We start from the raw sequence: 24765 nt of genomic DNA on the forward strand, positions 1-24765 counted from the left end.
TTTAATAAATATAAATGGATTAGTTTTGCTAGGGCCACCTTGAGTTATAGTTCAGTACTTCCTATGGATGTTCCTCAGATAACTAATCACAAGACATGGCCTGTGGGAACAAAAAAGTAGGGGTGGTTTCCAATAACATATAAAAATATGGGTGACCACTTTATTCCATTGATAAAGCTTATTAGCAAATTATCCAGATATTTAAGCAAATAAATCATCAAAGCTTTTGACCTTGTCAATCCACTTATTGGTAAAGTAGCTAAATCCAACCAGTAGTAATTTAGGGGTCCCTCAAATCCTTAATTTAATTTTTTTCTATCAGTAAGAGAACAGTTGGCTAAATCACCAAACTGTAATACTATGCACCTGAGTAAAAAATATGAGTTGGCTCTAAATACACTGCAATTTAAGATATCCATAATACATTGTTAAACAACAGAATTGAATAGCAGAATAGTAAGTATATCATGACTAATTTTATGTAAAAAATTTATATGTGTTTGTATATACATAGAAAATATATTGAGGGACACAACAGTATAATTCAAGATATTATTAGCAAGGCTACCAAAGGAGAAAAGGGTATGATTTGAGAGATGGTAGATGTGCCCTTTGACTTTTTATTTTGTACATTGTTATACTTCTGATTTTTTACACTTTTTTTCTTTCTGTAATATGATAAATACATTTTTTTAAAAAAACCCTAGAATGTTTAAAACAGCACGAGTGGTTATTTTTGGATAATAAGAGTGAGGGTTATGTGTTATTTCCTTTCTATTTTTCATTTTTTGCCTAGTGAGCATTGTTACTTTTATTGTTTCACTTGAAAAAAATAGCTTTCCTTAAAGAACACTAAAAAAAACATTTGAAGAAAGGAAAGTTATGAGGGATAAAGAAGGGCTTTACATAATGATAAGAGGGTCATGTGTGGGTTAATGTGGTATATGGGAAATCTCTGTACCTTCCTCTCAATTTTACTATGATCCTTAAACTGCTCTAAAAAATAAAGTCTTTTATAAAAGCATATAAGGAACAGGATTAAGAAGAAATAGTTCAAAGTGAAGATGAAACAAACAGATGGAAAGATATACCATACTCTTGGATTGGAAGAATCAATATTGTCAAAATGACTATACTACCCAAGGCAATCTACAGATTCAATGCAATCCCTATCAAATTACCAATGGCATTTTTCACAGAATAGAACAAAATCTTAAAATTTGTGTGGAGATACAAAAGACCCCGAATAGACAAAGCAATCTTGAGAAAGAAAAATGGAGCTGGAGGAATCAGGTTCCTTGACGTAAGACTATACTACAAAGCTAGAATCATCAAAACAGTAAGATACTGGCACAAAAACAGAAATATAGATCAACAGAACAGAATAGAAAGCCCAGAAATAAACCCATGCACCTATGGTCAATTAATCTATGACAAAGGGGGCAAGACTGTAAAATGGACGAAAGACAGTATCTCCAATAAATAGTGCTGGGAAAACTGGACAGCTACACGTAAAATATGAAATTAGAAAATTCTTTAACACTGTACACAAAAATAAACTCAAAGTGGATTAAAAACCTAAATGTAAGTCTGGACACTATAAAACTCTTAGAAGAAAACAGGCAGAACACCCTTTGACATAAACTGCAGCAACATCTTTTTTTGATCTGTTTCTTAGAGTAATGGAAATAAAAACAAAAATAAACAAATGGGACCTAAGTAAACTCAAAAGCTTTTGCAGAGCAAAGGAACCCATAAATAAAACGAAAAGACAACCCACAGAATGGGAGAAAATATTTGCAAACAATGTTACTGACAAGGGATTAGTTTCCAAAATTTACAAACAGCTTGTGCAGCTCAATATCCAAAAAAAGAACAACCCAAGCAAAAAATCGGCAGAAGACCTAAATAGACAATTCTACAGAGAAGATACGCAGATGGTCAAGAGGCATATGAAAAGATGCTCATCATTGCTAAGTATTAGAGGAACACAAATCAAAACTACGAGATATCACCTCACACCAGTCAGAATGGCCATCATCAAAAAATCTACAAATAATATAAATGTTGGATAGGTGTGGTGAAACGGGAACCCTCCAACACTGTTGGTGGGAATGCAAATTCGTACAGCCAGTATGGAGAAGAGTATGGAGGTTCCTTAAAACAATAAAAATAGAGTTACCATATGATCCAGCAATCCCACTCCTGGGCATATATCCAGAGAAAAACATGGTTCAAAGGATACATGCACAAAAGAATAGACACATGTATATGTTTAACTGAATCACTTAATCACTTTGCTGTACACCTGAAACTATCAATAACATTGTTAATCCACTGTATTCCAATGCAAAATAAAAATTTAAAAACAAAAAATATTAAAACCTAGACATTAACAGTTTGGCAAACTCGTTTCTTTCAACATTTTGTCTTTCTTTTCATAGAGTTTTGTACTTTATAAAGAATCATTCCTTCTTTAATTTTTAAAATTGTAAAAATAGTTATGCCCTTTGAAAAATATTTAAATTTATGGAAACATGTAGAGTAAAAAAGGAATATATTTTAAAATAGTACTATACATATGCATTTCTTTTACATTTGGGAGATAATTGCTATACATTTTAAAAAGCCACGTGTTATACACTTTTATACTAAAACATAAACGATCATATCTCTTCCAGCATATTATACCACATAGCTAATACTGTTAAAGCACATACCTCCTTTTCTAACATCAAGCCTTCTGCTCTGAGGTTCTTTTCAAATGTGTTTCTTTTGTCATACTGTATATTTGACTTTCTATAAACCAGGATGTAATCAATCCGCTTTTTGCCATCTTTGAATAGAAGTCCACTGGATGCTATGTAATTCATGTCATTCTGCAAATAAAGCAAGGGTTGTTAATAGTGTGGGTTAGATAAGCACACACATTTTGCTTTCAGTCACTTCCATTTGAATAATGGCAATCCAATATAAAAATGTGGTTTTTACATTCCAATTGTGAGATAAGAAAAGATCATTTTAAAAGTTTGCAATCTACAGTAGGAGACAAGCTAGCAAGTGACGTTTTAGGATTTGAAATTAGGCAGTCTGACACCAGAACATGGATTCTCTGATGTTAGCATCAAAATGTGTATGTTTTATTCAATAAGACCCTGCAAAAATAATTGCCAACATACATTGAATATTTGCTCAAAATCAGGCCCAGACATAAATGTTTTACATATTTTAATATTCAAACTTTCATTTTGAAGATAAAGACAACAAGGTTTAAACAACATAAGCATTGAGAACCGAAATTAACATAATGTCCTACATGAAATAATACTCAGATAAGACATTATTTTCCTAAACCTATGTTCAACAACACCAAACCAAACAATTCCTGGGCTGCTTGTTCCAAGAAATACTTGCTCCCAGAATACAAGACTGTGATCCAACTAAAACAGCCTACTTATTAAGACTAATTGCATGCTTATTAAGACTTCTTTAAGGTCCTCCCCTTGCTCTGTCCACCTACCCCAGCTGTTTTTCCCATACTCCGACCAATTTTCAACCAACTTCCTCCCTTGCAAGATTTACCTTAAAATCCTCCAGTCCAGGTCCTAGAACTCTCTGAAAACTCTTCCCTAACTTCATCTTTTTAAAACACTACTAAGACTACCCAGGTGGTATCCTTACTTGCTGTAACTTTAATAAAATTAGTTTTTATGATCAACTGATTTTCATGATGGTCTTTTTTGGGGGCTGGCACTTTGCCAGGAAACGGTTCCGCATTACTTGAATTCAAGTTTGACTCCTAGTCCATGCTTTTAACTATTATATACATTATCCTTCTTTCTCCACATTTTCCATCAAACTATTTAAATATCTGTACCAACTCTCTATTCCATTTTTCCCCATACAGGCATTCTTGAGATTCAAAAATGTCTTAACATTTGGAGAGCTATCTGATAATTTCAGACAAAGGCATCTCCAACTTCTTTGGAGGAGCCTACTTGGGACATACATGCAGCTCGAGGTAAAAAAGTGAGGACCAGAGTAACCTGGTGGCCAAGGAGTCATCCAGGTGAAGCAATAAAAAAGATATCTGAGTGACTGTCATCCTATAGGGACAGGTTAGGCTGCTCAGGAGCTGTCTTTTTAGAAAGAATAGGTTCATGTGTGTGAATCTGGGGGTATTAGAGACTCCCACGTTCAAGGACAAGAAGGTTTGCATAGCCTTTTCTTCAATGAATGAAAAGATTTTGAGATTCCCAGGATTATTTTATTGGTTACTATAAAGTGACTAAACTCCAGCAGAGTCATCAAGGCCTTGCGGTTGCATAATAATGATGATAATAATAGCTATCACTAACTGATCACTTACTATGGTGCCAGGCAGTGTGCCAAGTGCTTTATTCTCATAATTCTTTAAGGTAGATATTGATATGAGTACCAGAAGCCAAAGAGGTTAAGTGACATCCCAGATGTCATGGAAACTGCAATAGTGAAACTAGAACTCTCACCTATTTGATGGTGGTCTTGACAACTATATTGCAAAAGACAAGGAAGTATATATACGTGCACATTACTAGGTCTGGGGTTTGAGCAGTAATAGAAGGCTAACTGGCCAAAAGGCCATTTACAGGTCCTATAGTATGGAGACACTGGGGATTTATGGCCAGAGAAGACACAATTAACTTCAGACTTTAGAGTGCTTTTGCCTCCACCACTCCAGAGGTTTCTTTGGCCAGCGTCACCAATGACATACTCATTGATGTATCCCATTAATCAATTTTCTATCCTCTTCTTTACCTTTCAGTAGTTGAATCACTCACTCCACCTTGAAATACATTTTTTTCTTTTGCACTCCCAAGACATCTCATTTATTTGGATTTTTTCCTACTTAAATGGTTCCTTATTCTCAGCTTTTGTTTCTTTCTTCCTCTGATTTGTTAAAGGACCAGTCATTGATTCTCTTGCCTTCTTTATCTGCATTCCCTTCCTTGTGATTACATTCAGTCTCATGGTTTTAAATAAGAATCTATATGCTGACTACATAATTAATATTCATAGGCTTGTGTATCCAACTGCCTTCCTGATTTCTTCACTTGGATGTCTAATGGACATCTCAGAGTTGACTGTCCAAAATGGAATTCCTTATTTTATCCAAGCAGATATTTCCCCAAACCCTCTTTATTCTGATTGGTTGCAAATCTAACCTTTAAATTGCTCAGATCAAAAATCTCGAGTAATCTTTATTTCCTCTCTTTTCACCCATCTAATATTCAGATCATCAGAAAATTCTTCAAAATATATATAGAATCTGACCACTTTCTAACACCTTCATTACTACTCTTTTCTAAGGTATATCATATATTGACTACATTATTATAATAGTCTGACTCATCTCCTAGCTTCTATCTTTGCTCCTCTAAAGTCTATTCTCAACATGACAGTTAAGACACTTGAGTGATCCTCCGCATTTTAAACGACATTATATAACTCCTCTCTTCAAGACCCTACAGCTGCTTTCCACGATATTCCATTCTTGATCCTACTTTTCCTAATCTATTTACCTTAGCAACTGTTAAATTCCAACATGTTATATAACACTAAATAATTTACTTATTAATTATCCTTTGTTTACTGTCTACCTTATTCTATTGGAATATAAATTTTACAAAGGTGATAAATTTTTACTGTTTTGTTCACAGAGTATTTCAAACATCTAACCCAGGGCCAGACACATAGTAAGCATTAATAGATATTTATGGGAAGAAGGAGGGAAGGAAAGAAGTGAAAGGAAAGAAGGGAATAATCCATAGTTATGTGTATCCAGGTAAGAATAACCTCAAAAATTTAAGGCCATTAAAATATCATGTGGTCATTTCTCATCCTCTCCCCTCCAACATTAACACAAATCAAATTATAATCAAATAAGACGAATGATCACAAAATTGTAGCAGAACTGTAATAGCCATGGCTTTCCCTTTGTGTTATACCATGACGCACTGCCTCCAGGCATCTCCATGGTAATGTAAACAAAGATTGAGCTAAAATAAGATTATATAAAATTTTTCCTCTGCATTTTCTTTTTCTTAAAGTGTACCACTCTCTTAATACCAGTCCACTAAAGTATCACCTGAATCTTAAATTAATAATAAAATATTTAATCCCAGGTGAAGGTAAAATCCTTCAATGAGAAGACCCAGAAATCACATGACTGGTTGGTAGGAAAACTATGAGAAGATAAGATAGTTTTAAAATATTTTATGTGCTTTCCCTATTTTAAGAGTAGCATGGACTGAAAGTAGAACCCTGACAGGTATTGTTATCTGTTACTTAATCTGTTAGATTAAGCAAAATAAATGTTAAACTCGCCCAGAGAAGCAACTGCCTAACTATTTAAAAACCAAAAACCAAAAAACCTACATCTTTTTATGATAAGTGACCTTCGGTATTATTCACAGGTTTTGTCTCTGTCTGTGTAAACATGTTCACAAATTCTATTAACTAGCATTCTAATTTACTATCTAATTATTTTATCATTCTAAATTATGAATAATGAGTTTTACCAGTTTATCAGGAAAAAAGAAAAGTAGTTTTCAAAATGGTAATAAAGAAGCATGGAAAGATTTGGAAATCTCTTCTGAATTACGTATAAAGAACATAATATAGGTTCTACATAATTTTAAGGTTAAGAATATTACATTTTATTTTAATACCTATTTGGCAACCATTAACCAAGATGTTGATTAACCCACGTTCAAATCTGTTGCCTAAAAGCAGAATTGATGGGAAATTTATTATCTAGACAACAAAAGAACCACCTCTTTTTTTGATATAATAACGGTTGTTCAAACATGAAATCAAGACTCATCTGGAACAGTGAAAGGTTTTCCAGTTACAATGTGGAATGCATTCCATTTTATACCAGGTTTTTCATGTTTATTGTTCCCAGAAGACAGAATAAAACTAGCTTTTCTCAGAGAAACTGGGATGCAGATCATCCATCAGGTACCTAATCTTTCAACAGCTTCGAAAACCACTTAATTATTTAAGGCATTGTAAACCATGAAGCGCAGAGACTTTCAGAAAAGCTTGTCTTCCTAAAGAGTATCTTGAGAATACCCAAGTTAAGGTTCAGGTTTGCAAAGATTTTAGACCATTTGCAAAACTTCAATAGAAGTCTGCCTATTTGCATGAGAATGCCTTTTAGGGTATTCTTCAAATAAAATTACGGCAGTAACTGCTTGTTTGTGAGATCCATACATTTTCTAGCATTTATTCTTCTCAATCTAACAAGAACACCTAATGAACACCTAATGTGTGCGAGGTGCTGTGCTAAACTCCAGGGATAAAAATAAGTAGACACTGAATATTTTCAGAGATTTTAGCATACATATGGAGTGATAGGCCTGCAAATGTTTAGTTACATTGCTATCTTACATGTGCAGTAACTCTGAGTTACAGAGTTGAAGAATGTCAGGGTATAGCCGGAGGAAACCTGATTAATGGGTATCAGAAGCCATCAAGGGTCATATTAGCTAGGTGAATTTACCACAGTCCTTCCTCAGGCCACTGCAAAATTAGATCTTGTCACTAATCTGCAAGTGATTGCTGATTTTCTGTTAACCATATCTTTGAGGTAGTACAACGCAGTTAAGGTATTGAGCTCTGGATCAGACAGAGCTGGGTTTTAATTAACTGTGTTCTTAGACGTGTAATTTAACTTCATTGCTCAGCCTCAATTCCTGTAGCTTTGAAGTGAAGATAATATTATCAACATTGTAAGATTGTTGTTATGACTAAATGAGATAATGTGTACAGAGCATTCTCAATATAATCTGACTCACTTTACAAGACTTAAGAAAAAGTTAGCTATTATCACAAGAAAACAAGGTAAAAAATGTATGCAATGCATTAATTCCTGTTGGAATTTTTCTTGTTTTCTAATGATCCAAATGACACCTTTCACATTTTGGAATGTTATCTTTCTCAGGACAAAGACAGATAGAAACATAGAAAAATAAGCCAAAGGATGTTAGTGTGAATATGGAATTAGAGCAAAGGAAAGCAGATCTGCTTTATATATACTTATGAAACATGATTTATTACAAAATAAAAAGTGCAACAAACAGAAGCATAACAATTATTATAAGACAAACACCTTTATAACTACTACCTAAGTCATGAAACACCAGATGCCCCCCTTTTATCCTTTCTCTCAATCATGATGCCCTCTGCACCCCTCTCCCCCAAGGTAATCATAATCCTGTCATTTATGGTACTATTTTCCCACTTTTCTTCAGTTTTATCACCAAAGGATATATCCTTCAACATTATATTTGAGTTCTGTCCTTTTCAAACTTTACGTAAATGCAAATATATAATGAGTAATCTATTGTGTCTGGCTTCTTTCATGTAATACTATGGGTGTGAAATCCATCCCTGATTTCCATATATATGTAGTTTATTTTTTCACTGTTATAATATATTACCCTATGAATACAACAAAACTTATTTATGCTTTCTACTAATGATGGATATTTGGGCTGTTTCTAGTCTTAATTATTACAAATAAAGCTAAAATAGGTATTCATGTGTATATCTTGTAATACAACTGTCCATATGTTTCTATCAAGTATGTACCTAAGAGAAAAACTGCTGATTCACAGGGAATGCTTGTTTTCAACTTTAGTAGACAATGCCAAACTACTTTCTAAACCAATTTAAATCTCTACCAGTAGTATTTAAATTACCCCTGCTTTATAACTTCTTCCCAGTCTTTTAGAAATAATAATTATTACTATTTTTTTAGACATCCTGGTCTATTCTTAAAAATTGGACTTAATTTCCATAATATGTGGAAATGAGAAGAAAACACTCTTCTCAGTATGCAAGAGTCTCAGGTGCTACTAGTATCTACTCCTACCCACAACACTACGCTTATCCAAATTTCGGTGTTTGGAATGCAACAAATTATTGCCATGCTCATTTACCGGGTATTTCTGCTTTTGTTTGGATTTAGAGAGAGAGGCATAGATGCGGAAGGGCAGAGGAAGCAGGGCATGACTCAGGCCCACTCAAAAGACTGCGCCTGTTGAGAAGGGTAGCAGATGCTTAGTTTCCTAGAGTGTGTGGCCACTGCAACCCCAAATTAAGGATAGACTGTGGGCCAGGTTAGCCCAAGTCTCCTCTGTAATTTCGGTGCCATTAGGCCGGTTTCAGTTAATAAGGCCAAGTGTCTGTTCCAGGCTTGCGTTTCTTAATCCCATCCTACAAATCTTCAAATAATGAAAATCTTTTTCATTAGTTTCCAGTGGTGGTGTTTGCTTTTGTGTTTCTGTATCCTTTTTTGGCAGTCTCTAATGGAAAACTTGGGAGAGCGCAGTCCAGACACTGTGATTCTCATGCCATGTTTTACTCAGAAGTTCTAGCTTTACACTCCTTAATTAGAGAAACAGCCAAGCAGCCTTTATATGTAACTGTAATTTATTTCAGAGTAAAACCATTCCTCATAATAGCTCTTGTAATTGGCCTTACGTGTTACAGAGAAAAACAAAAAGGTTTTTAATATTTTTTTCCATTTCAGACAAATGAGAAGCAGTTTTGTCAAGAAAAATCACCTATTTACAACAACAAAAAACATCCCTATTAAAAAAAACAAATTAACAGAAAGCACATCTTACACTATGGTTCAAAAGAAATTCCACACATAGGTGTAAATTTAGTAAGTGCTACTGGATTAATTAAAATTCTGGCTCTTCTATCAGAGAAAGTTTTAATTTTAAAGTGGTACTTATAGAAGAAAAATGTTTTAATTTTCTGAGTTTCCTGGGGGATAAAAAATATATTCATACATACATATATATATATATTTTAATGCACCAACCTCAACTTAAAATGTGCCAGAAATGTTATTACTATTCAAACGTTTCTATGCAAATCTTCTCTAATTATGAGTCTGAGGAATCTCAAAAAATCTGACCTCAGTGTTACACAGTGTGGTTTCACTGCTGGTAAAAACCTGGCCAGGCTTGTCTTACCGCCTCCTTAACAGAAAGTCAACCCCACCTCTAGTCCACACAGCCATCAGAAATATACAAACCTCTATTTGGTAACTCTGGAGTACCCTAATCAGATGGCAGAGTCTCTAACTGATTGCATTCCAACTCCTGTTATTTACAGTCTGGCAGACATTTAAGAAAATAACAACTAATTAACATTTAAAGAAATAATACTACTAATAGAAGTTAAGCAGAAAACAAGTACTCCTCTACATACTCTGCATATATTAACACATTTCATGCTCACGGAAACTGAGAGATAACTACTGGTTTTCCCATATCACAGATGTTAAAATTGAGGCAGACTTTAAAATGGGTGGAAAGGGCTTTTCATTCTCTATATTCTTAACTATTGCTGAGGTAGGAAACCAAGGGCACAGGAAAGGATCATACATTTTATATCACTGTTATAATTACCACCACTGATGTTGTCACTTATGGAAATAGAGAATTTTTTAATAATTTTAATTAAAGAACTAAAAGAATAATTCATTTGCTGAATTAGCTTTCTAATCTTGTACTATTAGGATTTGAGATACCTATTTCTAATGATAGATTGACTCAATAGTCATAATGATAGCTAACGTTTATCAAAGCTTTTCTATAAGCCAAGAATTTAGCCAAGCACTTATATATACCAACTAATTTAATCCTTATAAGAACCCAATACGGCAGTTTTATCATTAGCCCAGTTACACGTATAAGGCAACAGTGCCCAAGGTCAGTGAGTCAGTCAGCTGTAGTATGGATTAGAATCCAGGCAGGCTGAGATGAAGTGCCGACTCTTAAGCACTGCTTTTTTTTTTTTTTACATCTTTATTGGAGTATAATTGCTTTACAATGGTGTGTTAGTTTCTGCTTTATAACAAAGTGAATCAGTTATACATATGTTCCCATATCTCTTCCCTCTTGCGTCTCCCTCCCTCCCACCCTGCCTATCCCACCCCTCCAGGCGGTCACAAAGCACCGAGATGACCTCCCTGTGCTATGCAGCTGCTTCCCACTAGCTATCTACCTTACGTTTGGTAGTGTATATATGTCCATGCCTCTCTCTCACTTTGTCACAGCTTACCCTGCCCCCTCCCCATATCCTCAAGTCCATTCTCTAGTAGGTCTGTGTCTTTATTCCCGTCTTGCCCCTAGGTTCTTCGTGACCTTTTTTTTTTTTTCTTAGATTCCATATATATGTTTTAGCATACGGTATTTGTCTTTCTCTTTCTGACTTACTTCACTCTGTATGAGACTCTAGGTCCATCCACCTCACTACAAATAACTTAATTTCGTTTCTTTTTATGGCTGAGTAATATTCCATTGTATACAGGTGCCACATCTTCTTTATCCATTCATCCAATGATGGACACTTAGGTTGCTTCCGTGTCCTGGCTATTGTAAATAGAGCTGCATTTTATAATCCCTCTCTGCTCAGTGAGATGCTATTCCTATTTTCATTTTACTTTCTTCACCCTGACTCTTATTCTGTATTGCATGTGTATATCTCATAATTATGGCATGCTACTGATTAAAAATCATTATTAACCATGGAATTCAATCAATTTATAACTAATAAGGTATTGATTTCATTAACCCCCAGAGATAGCTTGTGATATCTTGGCAGCTGGGCCTCCATAATACGATCGGCTTAGTATTTAGCAAGCTGTGCCACACTGACTTTGAAAACAAATGTTTTAAGATTCACAAGACAGTGCATCACTCAAAGAACCCAAAGGGTGCCTTGTCACCCAGCCACAGAAGGCTCCCTCTGAGGCCTGGCAGATAACAGTATACATGGAGCTCAGGGCGTGGAAGAGAGAGATGTTGCTGACTGATTGTTCTTTCAGAGGCAGAGCTAGGGCAACAAGGTGAGCTCAAAGCAGGATTCAGAAATCAGTCATAAGCTTCTTCTCTAGTGGCAGTCTAAGAGCCACTTGTCTCATTTGGGATTCCCATGGGGAGTCTCTTCATCTCCCTTTCACTTGAGACTTAGTGGACGCACAAGCTGTGTGGCTCTGTGTAACCCCCAGATTAAGGAAAGAGGCTTGGGAGAAGCAGTCAGTGCCTCCTCCTTCCCACTGCTCATGCTTCTTGGGAAAATAGGGAAGGAAACAAGCCCCCGCCTTCTACCCTGACCTAGAGGGAGGTGCACATGGATTCAGCAGCCTTGCCTGCCCACAGCATATGGAATTGGTGAGGCAAAGCTGTTTGCTCCAAATGGTAGCTTCGATAACAAAGCACCCTAAAAATTCTGGACCTTAATCTAATCTGGACCTAGATCTAATTTTTGAATCTCACTCTCCCAGGGAGAGGACTTTTAGAGGAAGTGAGTCACTTGGGGAAAAGATAGGACTAAAGCTTCCTGTTTTTCTTATTTCTTGATAACTTCACAGGGTTCAGAGTTTCATGGTTTGTTTTTAAATCATACCAATTTTTTCAGCTTTAGAAGTGACTGAGTTGCCAAGTGAAAGAAGCCAGTTGGAAAGGCAACATATTGTATGATTCCAACTATATGACATTCTGGAAAAGGCAAAACTATGAGGACAGTAAAAAGACCAGGGGTTGCCACGGGTTAGGAGGATTTTTAGGGCAGTGAAACTACTCTGAATGATACTATAATGATGGATACATATCATCATAAATTTGTGTTAACTCAGAGATTGTACAACAGCAAGAGTGAACACTAATGTAAACTACAGACTTTGGGTGATTATGATATGTTAATGTGGGTTCATCAATGGTAACAAACGTACACTCTGGTGGGGATGTTGATAATAGGTGAGGCTGTGTGTGAGTGGGGGCAGAGAGTATATGGGAAATCTCTGACTGCTCCATTTTTCTGTGAACCTAAAACTGCTTTTAAAAAGAAAGTCTTTTTAAAACACCGAGTTAAATGTCATATACCTTACAAGCTACTCTATGTCTCTTATTGCCATTTTCCTAGCAATATTAAATTTACATCTTGGGGAAAAAAGAGACATCTTCAAGTAAAAAAGTAAAAACTGAAGGACTTTGTTTCTTTTCATTTTGCTGCATGATCCTTTTTCTCTAATAAGACAATGTATTTGTTCAAGAAATATTTACTTTACAATGTTTATATACATATATATTTATTTATTTATCTACTATGTGCTAAGGATGCTTGTAGGCTCTGAGAATATTGCAATGAACAAGGCAAAATGAGGTATATCCTCCTGTAAGGAAGATACAGTAAAGAAATAAATACATGATAAAATCCAGATAGTGCCAAGTACTATGTAAAAATAAGTTTGGTGTTTTGGAGGAGCGTCAGTAAAGACCACTTTAATGGACAGAAATAAAGATGTAGGATTTTCAGTTGGGGCAATAAGATTCAAGTTACAGAGAGCAGTCAAATTCATTTTTCTATAAAAGGAATAGTTCAATAGTTCACATAATTATTGTGAAGGGATGATTAAGTAATAAGGCAATGTGCATAAGTAGGATGATCTCTTGTTCATTTTAACACCCCATCCTTACACACAGGATACAATAAATATGTTAACTGAGATAATGCATAAATGACAGGAGTAAAAATTATGTAAAATATTGTAAACTTATTATTACTACTACTATTATAATTATGTGATGTTATTATTTACTCTACTCAATATTATTACCATTATTTTACTCAATATTATTAAGTAGAAATATAGAGGAGAGGGAGAAAGTTCTGAAGAGGGGGCCCTTTGTGTAGCCAGGGAAGTAAATAAGTACAAAAGAAAAGTGATTTTTGAAAATATCGCTTCTTACACTAAAGAGATTCATGAGATTAGGCCCTTATATTTTTGTCAAGGCAAATACTTGGAATTGTGCTGATAGAGCATCTTGCTGACTAAATTTTTATTGAATTAATTCAATGAATGCTTATGAATTATACAAAATTAATTTACGCAAAACTTCAAATCTTTTTTGGTCAGTCAGGAAAGGATATTGTTGATTACATTTCCCTGGCCTGCTGACAAGCACCTGCTGGTATATTTCAGTTTCAATTTGGTCCATTAACGGTATACCAGAAATTCATTGATGAGGCTGCATTTTAATGTATCAGAATAGCAGATTTTATGGTAAGTGTATGAGTTATCTATTGTTGCATTAAAAACGTAATACAAACTTAGGAGCTAAAAACAATGTAGATATATTATCTTACATTTCTGTGGGTCAGGAGTTCAGGCACGGCTCAGTGGGTCTTTGGGTCAGGGCCACACAAAGCTGCAATCAGGTGTTAGCAAAGCTGTACTCTCATCTTTAGACTTGACTAGGGAGAATCCACTTCTAAGATAACTCAGGCTGTTAGTAGAATTCATTTCCTTGTGGCTAAGGAATGAGTATCTGACTTCTTTCTGGCTGTTAGCTGGAGGTCATTCTCAGCTTCTAGTAGCTTCTTACTGTTCCTTGACATGTGGGCATTCCCAAGATGGCAGCTTACTTCATCAAACACACAAGAAAAGTCTCCAGAGTGAGCTGGAGAGCAAGACAGAGTCTTACGTAATGTGACATAATCCCAGGAGGAACATATCTCTTTTGCCTTATACTAGTATTTAGAAGCAAGTATATAGGGGAGAGGATTATACAAGAAAGTAAACACCAAGAGGCAAAGATGATTCAGGCCATCCAAGAGGCTGTCTGTCACAGTAAAGTTTATGAATTAGATAAAAGTTAAAGATCTGGTTTTAAAGATTAAAAGGTTGATTTTTAAAAGGAATCTTATGAAATACTATATGAGGGAAGGAAAGCTTATGGTCTCATTCACCAAACTCCTCAATGGAACAACTGGGCGATAATATGTCAGTTTAGGAAATGTCAGGAGGAAATAAAAAACATAAAAATAAGGAAATGAAAGAATTTAGATTTTACTCATGGTTCTATGTCTGCATAGAATGTCTTCAGACAGTTGTGTTTTCCTCCTGGTTGCTCAGTTCCTCTACCAAGAATCAAAGAGTGGGTGCAAAACAAGTAAGGGTTCCTATAGCTCTGACATTCATGATGCTCTTCTTTATTCCAATATTTCTCCAAGAGGCTGTTTTTTAAAGATCATTCAGGTTTTTCAACTAACTTTGTCTAGGGTTTTTATTCCCCTTCAGAATGATGCTCACATAAATATCTGGCAGCTGAATTCACTCACTGAAGTGAAGCAAAGGTCTTTTCAGGGAAAATTGTATATGACAATTGAGCTCTGTTTTACTTCTGCCTCAGTAAGCACCTTTAACATCATGAAGGAGAAAACAGGAGACAAAGGCTGCTCTTATGCCAAAATAAAAAGCAGTATCTTACCAGTGTTATCAAATTTCACAAATCAGCTGGAATACAAAACACATACTTTGGAATGTAGCACTCTTTTTTGACCACTGAAATAAAGTCTGAAGGGGAAAATGCAGAGATGTAAAAGTCACCTAGGAAAATCTAGCACCAATTTTCAGAAATAGGGCATAAACATAGAAAAGCAGGGCTTTGATTCCAGCAACATGGCAAACAACATAATTTCAAAACCCTCATACAATAAAAAACCTAGAAATGATAGATAAAATAAAACATACATCTTTTGAAATTCATAGAGGAATTAGCAGGAAAGCATGTAAAACTCTAGCTTCCAGATAGAAAAAAAAGGTAGAAAACCGTAACACATGTTGGAAAGCTAGAGTGTGGCTACTTTGGGTAAGATCTAGAAATTAATAACAAAAACAACAACAATAGTGGGCAAAAATTTATATAATAAAAATAAAACATCTAAATAACTAATAAACTAAAACAATAAAATTCTATGAAAGCTAGAAAATATTGAAAGTGAAAATATGGTCTATTTAATAAGTGATGCTGATTCAGATGAATTGGATATCCATATGAAAAAGATTAATTTGACTCCTACTTTAGACTTGATAGACTTTTTAGAACTGATATTCTAGTCAATTCAGTTGATATTCTAGTCAAATATCAATTCTAGTCCAGAAATAACCCATAAATTTATGGTCAATTGACTTTCAACAACAGTTCCAAGGCAACTCAATGGGGAATGCGATGGTCTTTTCAAAAAATGGTGCTAGGGCAACTGTATATCCATGTGCAAAAGAAGGTGGACCCCTATCTTAAACCATACACAAAAATTAACTCAAAATGGAACACAGACCTAAATGTAATGAGAAAACTATAAAATTATTAGACTAAAAACATTTGAGTAAATGTTTGGGACCTTGGGTTTATAGGTTATGATTTCTTAGATACAACCCCAAGAGCACAAGTGACAGTTAAACAAACAAAATATAAATAGAACTATATCAAAATTAAACACTTTGTGCTGCAAAATAATTACATCAAGAAAGTGAAAGGCAAACCACAGAATGAAAAAAATATTTGAAAAACCATATGTCTGATAGGGCACTTGCATTCACAGAATATAAATAACTCAACAAAAACACAAATAACTCACTTAAAAATGGGTAAAAGTTTTGAACAGGGATTTGTTCAAGAAGATACAAAAATGGCCATATAAACATTCAAGGGTTTTCAGCATAATGAAAGTTACAGAGAAATGCAAATAAAAACCATAGTGAGATACCATTTTTTACCCATTATGATGGCTATAATCAGAAAGACAAAAATTATACCAGTATTGGCAAGGATATGGAGTAATTGGAACCCTTTTACGTTGCTGGTGGGGATGTAAAATAGTGGAGAAGCTTTGGAAAACAGTTTGACAATTACTCCTAATGTTAAACATAGAGTTACCAAATCATCAATTTCATTCCTAGGTATATACCCAGGGAAATGAAACCACACATCCATACAAAAACTTGTACAGAAACATTCACAGCAGTATTATTCAAAATAGTAAAAAAAAAGAAACAACGCAGTGTCTACTGGATGAATACATAAATAAAATGTGGTATTACCCATATAATGAAATATTATCCAGCATTAAAAAGGAATTAAATATTGACACATGCTACAACATAGATCAACCTTGAAAATATTATACAAAGTGAAGCTGGTACAAAAGACCATATATTATATGATTCTGTTAATATGAAATTCAATAGTAGGCAAATAGATACAGAGTATCAATTAATCATTTCCTAGGATTGGAGGAGTGGGAGAATGGAGAGTAACTGCTAACAGGTACAGGTTTTTTTGGGGGGAGACAAAATATTTTAAAATAATATTATGGTGATGACTACACAACCCCTATGAATATACTAAAAACAGTAAACTGTACACTTTAAATGGGCCACGAATTGTATGGTATGTGAATTTTATCTCAGTAAAGCATTAAAAATCAGTTACAGATGGATTATTCACTGTGAACTACATAAGAATATAGCTTTTAGAAGCTAACATAGGAACTCAGAGTAGGCGAATATTTCTAAAACAGGACAGAAAAAGAAAAAATGGATAAATTTGCCTACATTACATGTAAAAAGCATCTGTTCATCACAGGCAGACTCGGTATTGTAAAAATACCCATTATCTCACATTCATCTATAAAGCTGATATCATTCAAATGAAGATCTCAACGAGTTTTGTGTGTCTGTATAGAACTTAACAAGCTAATCCTCACATGGAAGATCAAAGCGTCTTTGATAGGGAAAGATAGCGAGGAATTGTTATGTTAAGTTCAGGACTGCAGAAATTAGAAGTGGAGAGGTAAATTGCATACCTGAGCACTTAAGTTGCTTTTGCCCTCAAGGACATTTGCAGATCTTACAAGTGTGAGCTTCCATATTAGCACAGTTCTGTGTGCTGGGTGCCAGGGATACAATGGTGAATGGGCCAGACAGCCCAATCTGCCGAGGTACTTTTAGGACGCCTCAGTAGTAAGTGTACTTAAAATATTAAGATACTCCCTTCTTTTGGCTCTGAATTCATAGCAGATGAAGGGCAGGGAGATGCTAAAAAGAATGAGAAGGTCAACACAAAGAGGTCAAATTATGCAAGGCCAGAATGAATTCATTTGCGGTTTTGCAAATGCAGAAGTAAAATTGTCAAGTCAAAATATAGAAATGGGAAAACATTATCTCTGAAAGAGGGGAATAGCCCAGAACATTACCCTGGTCAAAGGCTACTGTTTCACTTGAATATTTAACTTGAAATAGCAGACCTTCAGATCAGGGTATCAAAGTTTCTGGCACTGAATAACTGCTTAGTATCATCATCATTGTCCTTGACCATATGTGGAAATTAGGACAGTTCACATAATGCTCCAAAGCAAACTATTCTAAAGTACTAGGTGTTTATTTGTCATCAATCATATACTCTAAGAAGGCAGAGAATAAAGCCTCCCATAACCTTTACAGCAAGATGGATTTGTTCTGATGAGAAATGTGTTGACTCTTGCAGAAAAGAAGAGCCCTAGGTTGTGTTCCTTACATTTGAAGAAAATTATTTTTCATGATCCAGTGCTCCTATGTTCCTCTTGCCTTCTCCCTAAAAGCTCAATAAGACAAGAATCTCTTGAGACACAGTAAGAGGACGAAGAATTATCATGCAAATATTTTTGCTAATATAATAAAGCACATGATCTTTTCACATTGGCTACAAATAATCTACTTAGAGTAAAAATGAATTGGGTCATGTTGGAAACTCTAGAAAGTTAGCATTGAAAATATAACATAGAATATGAATGCCTATTTTACCACGGATTTAGTTCTTTCCAGTACCAGAGTTACTCTTGCTATTAAGATATAGATATTTATAAACAGATAGAAAGATGAACTCTCTGAGGCACCCATGGGTGTCATTTAAGATTATGGCCCTGGCTGTTTGTATTTGTATAGATTTCTCCAGCGTTGGTCGTTTAGTTCCCTAAACTGCAGAAGGATAGGTCAAGACAAGACTAGTGGTTTTTAACTCTTCTTTGGTAATAGACAATATCTGGCGAAAAAAGGAAGGCACATACTTACATATTCATATAATTATACATATATTTTCAGAGAGTTCATGGGTCCCCTGGAACTCATGTGGAAGCCTCCATAGAGCTCCCTGGACACCAGGCTGAGAACTTCTGTGTCAGGCAGTCTCAGAATCCTCCCAGTTCTAGGAACACCTGCCTCTGTAAACTAAACTCCCCTTGGCAAGCCTTGGCAGAAAGAAGCTGCATCTCTTACAGCAAATCCTCCAAGCACTTTGGAAGCTCACAGTTAAACTGACAGTGTGGCCATTTGAGTTTATAAAAGAAGTGTGTGTTAGTGAAGGTACACAACATTTCTTTTCCCCTCTTAATCTTTCCTTTTTGGACACTATGAAAAACCAACACAAAACAATGCCTCATGTTTGAGAGCGAGTAAGTGGAGACACTTTGTATTTCTTTAATTTTGTGAAGACAACATGACTTGTAGTTGGGGTACCAGAGATGAGGACTCATTTCAACTTCTTATCTTGTGTTACTGTGCACAAATACTTAATTAAATTTCAGCATCTTTATTTATAAAATGGTAATAATAAGGCCTGTTTATTTCCCTGAAAAATTGTGAAGATGGTGGCTGATGTGTATAAATAACTAGCGTGAGTGCCAGACTTCTTAGGTGCTAGATTAATGACAACTGTCATCTGGGAAGTGATTAGACAAGATACAATATGGCATTGTTTTTCCTTGGCAAAGAGCAAGACTGGAGACAAGGTGGTTGAAGTTTTGATGGTGGGAAATGCCTTGAGGAGTCCAGGTGGCAGTACCCCGGGCATCTGACATTCAGCCTGTGAGTTACAGTCCCTGAGGGCTTCGAACAAGGAGAAGAAGGAGAGGAGGTCAGGACAGAAGATGCATGAATTTTAAAGACTGATGTTACTGATCTCAGGTCCACAGCTGGACAAGCTCCTGTCATTTTTAGCAGGTTAAAGCTGCATCTCTATTTAAAGGGGGCAGTATTCTAAAGCTAACAAAAAGTAACAGATAATTTATCACTTAAAAAAAGTAAAAATTAAAACATAAGGCAGGAATGGTTAGCTTGGAAGGCAGAAAAATGGCTCTCAATTGCTGATTTACTGATGCAAATCTTTAATAACACACCCCTTTTTAGAAGTTACACACAAAGTTGTAATTCTGTGAAGAATTTGGGAGGTCATTAAGGCACTGCTTATCTTTTAGCCAATATTGCCTAGAACTGCCCACAGCAGTCCTTTCTAGCATGCTTCTCTACGGACAATAAGAAATATGTCACAAAACAGATGGAAACAAATCACATCTTATGAAAGCCAGATTATTAATACTCAGAGGTGCAACTTTCATTAACCTAACACACACACACACACACACCCCTAATGTTCTTAGCAACTACTTTGAGCTACATGCTGAAGAAACAAAGAGGCATCTATTATTCAACAAATATTTTTTTACTGCCTACTCAGTTCCAGACACTTGCTCCAGTCATTGGGAATAGAGCGGTGAACAGCAATCAGGAGAATAAAATGCGTACTAAAGTGAAGTCCTGTATACTCCAGTTTGCATAAGAAAATGCTTATTAAGCATCCATTATGTGCTGACAAGTGGGCCTTTTTCTTTACCTGAATTTGAATTCTGGCCCTGCCTCTCAGCTAGCTACGTGGACTTGGGCACATTAATCTCTGTGTTCATTGGTTTCCTAATTTATAAAGTAGGAAACAAATATCCCCTACAATACAGAATTAAGTATTCACTGAAAGTATTGATTTAGTGTTCTTCTTCTGTCTTGGTCACTATTTTAAGCATGGGTGAAAAACACTGAACAAAATGGACATGGTCTTACAGTCCAGCCATGGGGATAAATGAGTGGATTTATCTAAAAGTAATTAGTGGGAAGTTGATACAGTGGACTTATTGCTGTAATTATTAAATACTGATAATTTGAATGGAGGATAAGATGATGAATACATGCACATAGAGAAGAGTAGTTTAATAAAATAAGTGGCAGGCATTAAATGACAAATGAGTGTCTGAAAAATAATAAGCATTTAAAATCATATGTTTAAATAGACAACTGCTACCCCAGAATTTAAATACAGGAAGCTACCACGGTAGTTGGTGCTGACCAAAGGTAGCCTAACTGGAAAGATAGGTTTTACTAATCAGACAACATATAAGAAAAAAAAGATCAGATAGTGTCATAACCATTTAGGCAAAAGCATCTATGAATACTCTAGAAGTGCAACAGCAGCGCTAAGGTAGAGCAAAAGATACACACATCTCAGCTCCCTAACTCATTAATAAAACGCTAGTGCTTAATCTCATTCCAATGCCTTGAGAGAACCCAGTTTTATCAAACACCATTCTAATTCTAGATAACTAAGTTTTTTGTATGCCATGGTGCATGGTCCATGGTCTGTGGTCCACATTCAATACATTTTTGCTTATCCATTTTACTTATCTCTAAATCTAACGCTGTTTGGAAGAAGATGAAAGTGGCAGTGGAGGTGGGGGCTGTGGAAAGAGTCGGTTAAAATTCATCTGTTTCCCCTCTGAGTGTGGAGAAGTTATAGATGAATTGTGTCAAACATCAGGATTTCTTATGGTTATTTTTTCATAATCAAAAGTAAAAATAAACTGGTGAAAAATAAACAGGGAAACACTGTTACTTCTGTTCTTCTGAGACTTCTTACGGTATCTTGGTAATGAAGAGATACACTCTGATACACAGCCTCCATTTTCTGCATACCCTTCTCTACACTGAGATCTTTCCCTCATTCAGAGCCAGCTTGTACCAGCCAACAAGAGCCCATTTTTAAATTTTGGGAAATTTTATGAACTAGCTGACCTCACTTTGACAGCTTGAATAGGCGGGGCGGGGGGTGGGTTTGTTGTTTTTCCACCATGGAAATCAGCAAAAAAAATGTTTGAGCTCTTTACCACCACTGCTTATACTGTCAGTTGCAGTAAGACAGAGACCACATCTTTGTTGTTTACAACGTCTGTGTGGTGCTTTGTCTAGTGCCTGCTATATGGGGGGTGTATCTGAGCTAGACAGATCAGATAGGAGACTTAGCAAATCCATGTGATGACTCATTCTCAGAACTTATATATGACCTTTAAAATCATAACCCAGTGACACAAAAATCCCCAATTCTGTAGTAACTCTGTTCCACCATTTCCATAATTCCCTTATGATAAAAAGGAGATGCTGAGAAATGAATTATATATATGGAGGAAGGCAGAATAAGTCATGATTTTTATAAAGTTTCTCTTACTTCAAGGCAGAACATCTCCTGACTGGGGGGATGGAGTTGCTCACAGCAAATAAGTTTAAATAGGATAAATAACCTGATTTTCGTGTAGGGTTTTGAACAGCTATAGTTTTGATGTTTTTTAACCTCTTGCTATTAGGAACAACCATGGTGAAGGAATAAAGAATGCAATGGTGTTTGGGCTAAAGAATTGTGGTGACTGAATTTCTGGAGACTCTGAAAGCCAAACAGTTGTGAGTCATGAAAGAGTCCCTGCAAATCAGGTCGGCATCTGCAGGGCAGTGGCAACTGCATTAAGTAATGATGAACAAGAAGCACACAGCGTTAGAGATGATTCTTAATAATAGTATTATTAAGTATAATAGTATTCAATAAATGGTTAGATAATGCTATTTTTTCCAGTAAAAGCCTCCCCTCTTGTCTGCCTGTTTTGACCCAGTACCAATTTAAGACCCTATCAAACAAAGATGACAGATTCCAAGGTCCCAGGTTCCACAAGAGTAGTAGTTTCTTTAATCTTTGTGCCTGCTCCAGGATCTCTTTCTTTTTACAGATGGCTTTTTTAAAATTCATTAATGGAAAACATTTTACTTCAGTGTCAAAAATGCCAGTAGCATCTGCTAAACTCTAAGATCTCAGGTCAGGATGAGAAATCCTTTGAAGGCAGTATCTTGCATATCTCTCCTTGTTACCAAAGGAAGAATCGCTTACCTAAGAAAGACTAAGGAAAATTTGCATCTATAAACACATAAGCATTTTGAGCACTTTGGCAAGTCTCTATAGTTTTTGAAAATATTGCTTTCCAAAGCAGTGATACCACAAAGAAAAATAGTTACAGATAATGTCAGTCCAGAGACCTCTATTTAGGAATTCTAAAAGCATTCTCTTCTAACCCCTTGTGATTTTTTAACTAAATATGTTTCCTAAACAATATTTGCTTTATTGACATACATGTTTATTTTTTAAAAGGCAAAGTTAAATGTTTTAGACAATACAATGGAATAAATACAAATGGAACTCAATTATATATATACGTGAACTTTACTTATATATGAAAATATCTGAAGTCAGATAATTTCTAAGTAGGGAGGTTTTTTTAGATACATACAAAAAACTTACTTGTTAAGTGGGAAAATAAAAGGTAAAAGACCAGATTCGTAAGTATTCTTAAAATCGATCCCAAGTCACAAGCGTAATCCCCATGAAGCTCCCGTGATTTGAGCAGTACTCATCAGGGAGAGAGAACTGAACACGTTTAAATACGTAATGGGGGCTGCTGATCCTTTTATATATTGCTTAGGTTTTGTTTGCCTTTTGAAAGTTTTTCAGAGCAACAGAAGATTCATATTTTCCAACCTAGACATCACCAAGCCCTTTCAAAGACTTGTCACCACTTGTTTAGTGGTGTAGGGAGAGACTAGCTTGCCAGATGCAACATTCGAGGTCTATTTGCTTAAGTTATAAACATATAACACATAGCATTTATGAACTTCCTCTCGTCCTCTTCTTTACTTCTCTCCCTCCACCACAAAATCCCATGTGTGGAGGCAATTAGTAAACAAAGTAGAATTTGCCACCTATCGTGTAGAATGAAATGAGAGGTTGTACATCACACTGTGCATTAGACAAATCTCTTCTTCCAGATCATTTTTTTCTTAGCTTCTCTTTTATTTCTCCTACAGTCCTACAACCTCTAAGCACCTGCCTCCTCCTCTTGGATTTTTTCTTTCCTTAATCCCAACCTCCCTCCCTTTCTCAGCCCAGAATCAGGCCACCAAAGGGATAAAGCCAGCTTTGCCACTTAACATGACTGTGCATCCTTGGACCAGTTATTTAATCTCTCAAATCTTCAATTTTCCCATCAATAATTATATAATACTCTGTCTTATTGATAAAGTACTATGTGCCAACACAATTGTATTTTACATGAATACCCATTTGTTGATTCCTTATAAATATCCTATGTAGTATGTATTATTGACTGTTATTACTCTCCCCCCTTATTTTATAGAGAGGAAATCTGAGGCAAAGAGAATTTAAACAACTTTTCCAACATAGCATGTAAGAGGCAGCACCAAACCCAAATTCATGTGTCCTAAATCCAGGAGCTAAGTTCTTAACTCTTATCTTATATTAAAAGATTTATATTTATAAAGTGATAAGAATCATACCTATTTCACATGTTTATTATGTAAAGTCCCATGTACTCTTTAGCACATACTATTTGTTAATTACATATATATATATTTTTTCTTTGTTTTGGCTGTGCCACGCAGCTTGCAGGATCCCCGACCAGGGATTGCACCCGGGTCCCTTGCAATGGAAGCGTGGAATCCTAACCACTGGACCACCAGGGAATTCCCATTAATTACTTTTATAATTACTGTTATTATTTTTTTATTTTTACTACTTCTGTCAAGTATATAAAAGACTAACATCCTGACATCATAAACAAAAGATCCTCCAATGCCGTATCTGTCCTTCAGAACCAAACTGAGGGGTTTATTACATAAATTGAAAGATTCATTCTGTTACTTATGTAAGGAGTTTCATGTGT

The 24765-nt window shown here is 35.5% G+C and overlaps 1 protein-coding gene across 4 annotated transcripts in view; it reads right to left on the reverse strand.

The window, feature by feature from the left end:
- Positions 1–24765, reverse strand: part of ANO3 (anoctamin 3) — a 426259-nt gene that overhangs the window by 122222 nt on the left and 279272 nt on the right. For all 4 annotated transcript variants that reach the window (XM_079928244.1, XM_079928243.1, XM_079928245.1 and 1 more), the window contains one exon: positions 2721–2879. In XM_079928244.1, the coding sequence (XP_079784370.1) occupies positions 2721–2879 (159 nt within the window). The remainder of the gene's footprint in view (positions 1–2720; positions 2880–24765) is intronic.

Source organism: Stenella coeruleoalba, assembly GCF_951394435.1.
Source record: "Stenella coeruleoalba genome assembly, chromosome: 8".
NCBI lineage: Eukaryota > Metazoa > Chordata > Mammalia > Artiodactyla > Delphinidae > Stenella > Stenella coeruleoalba.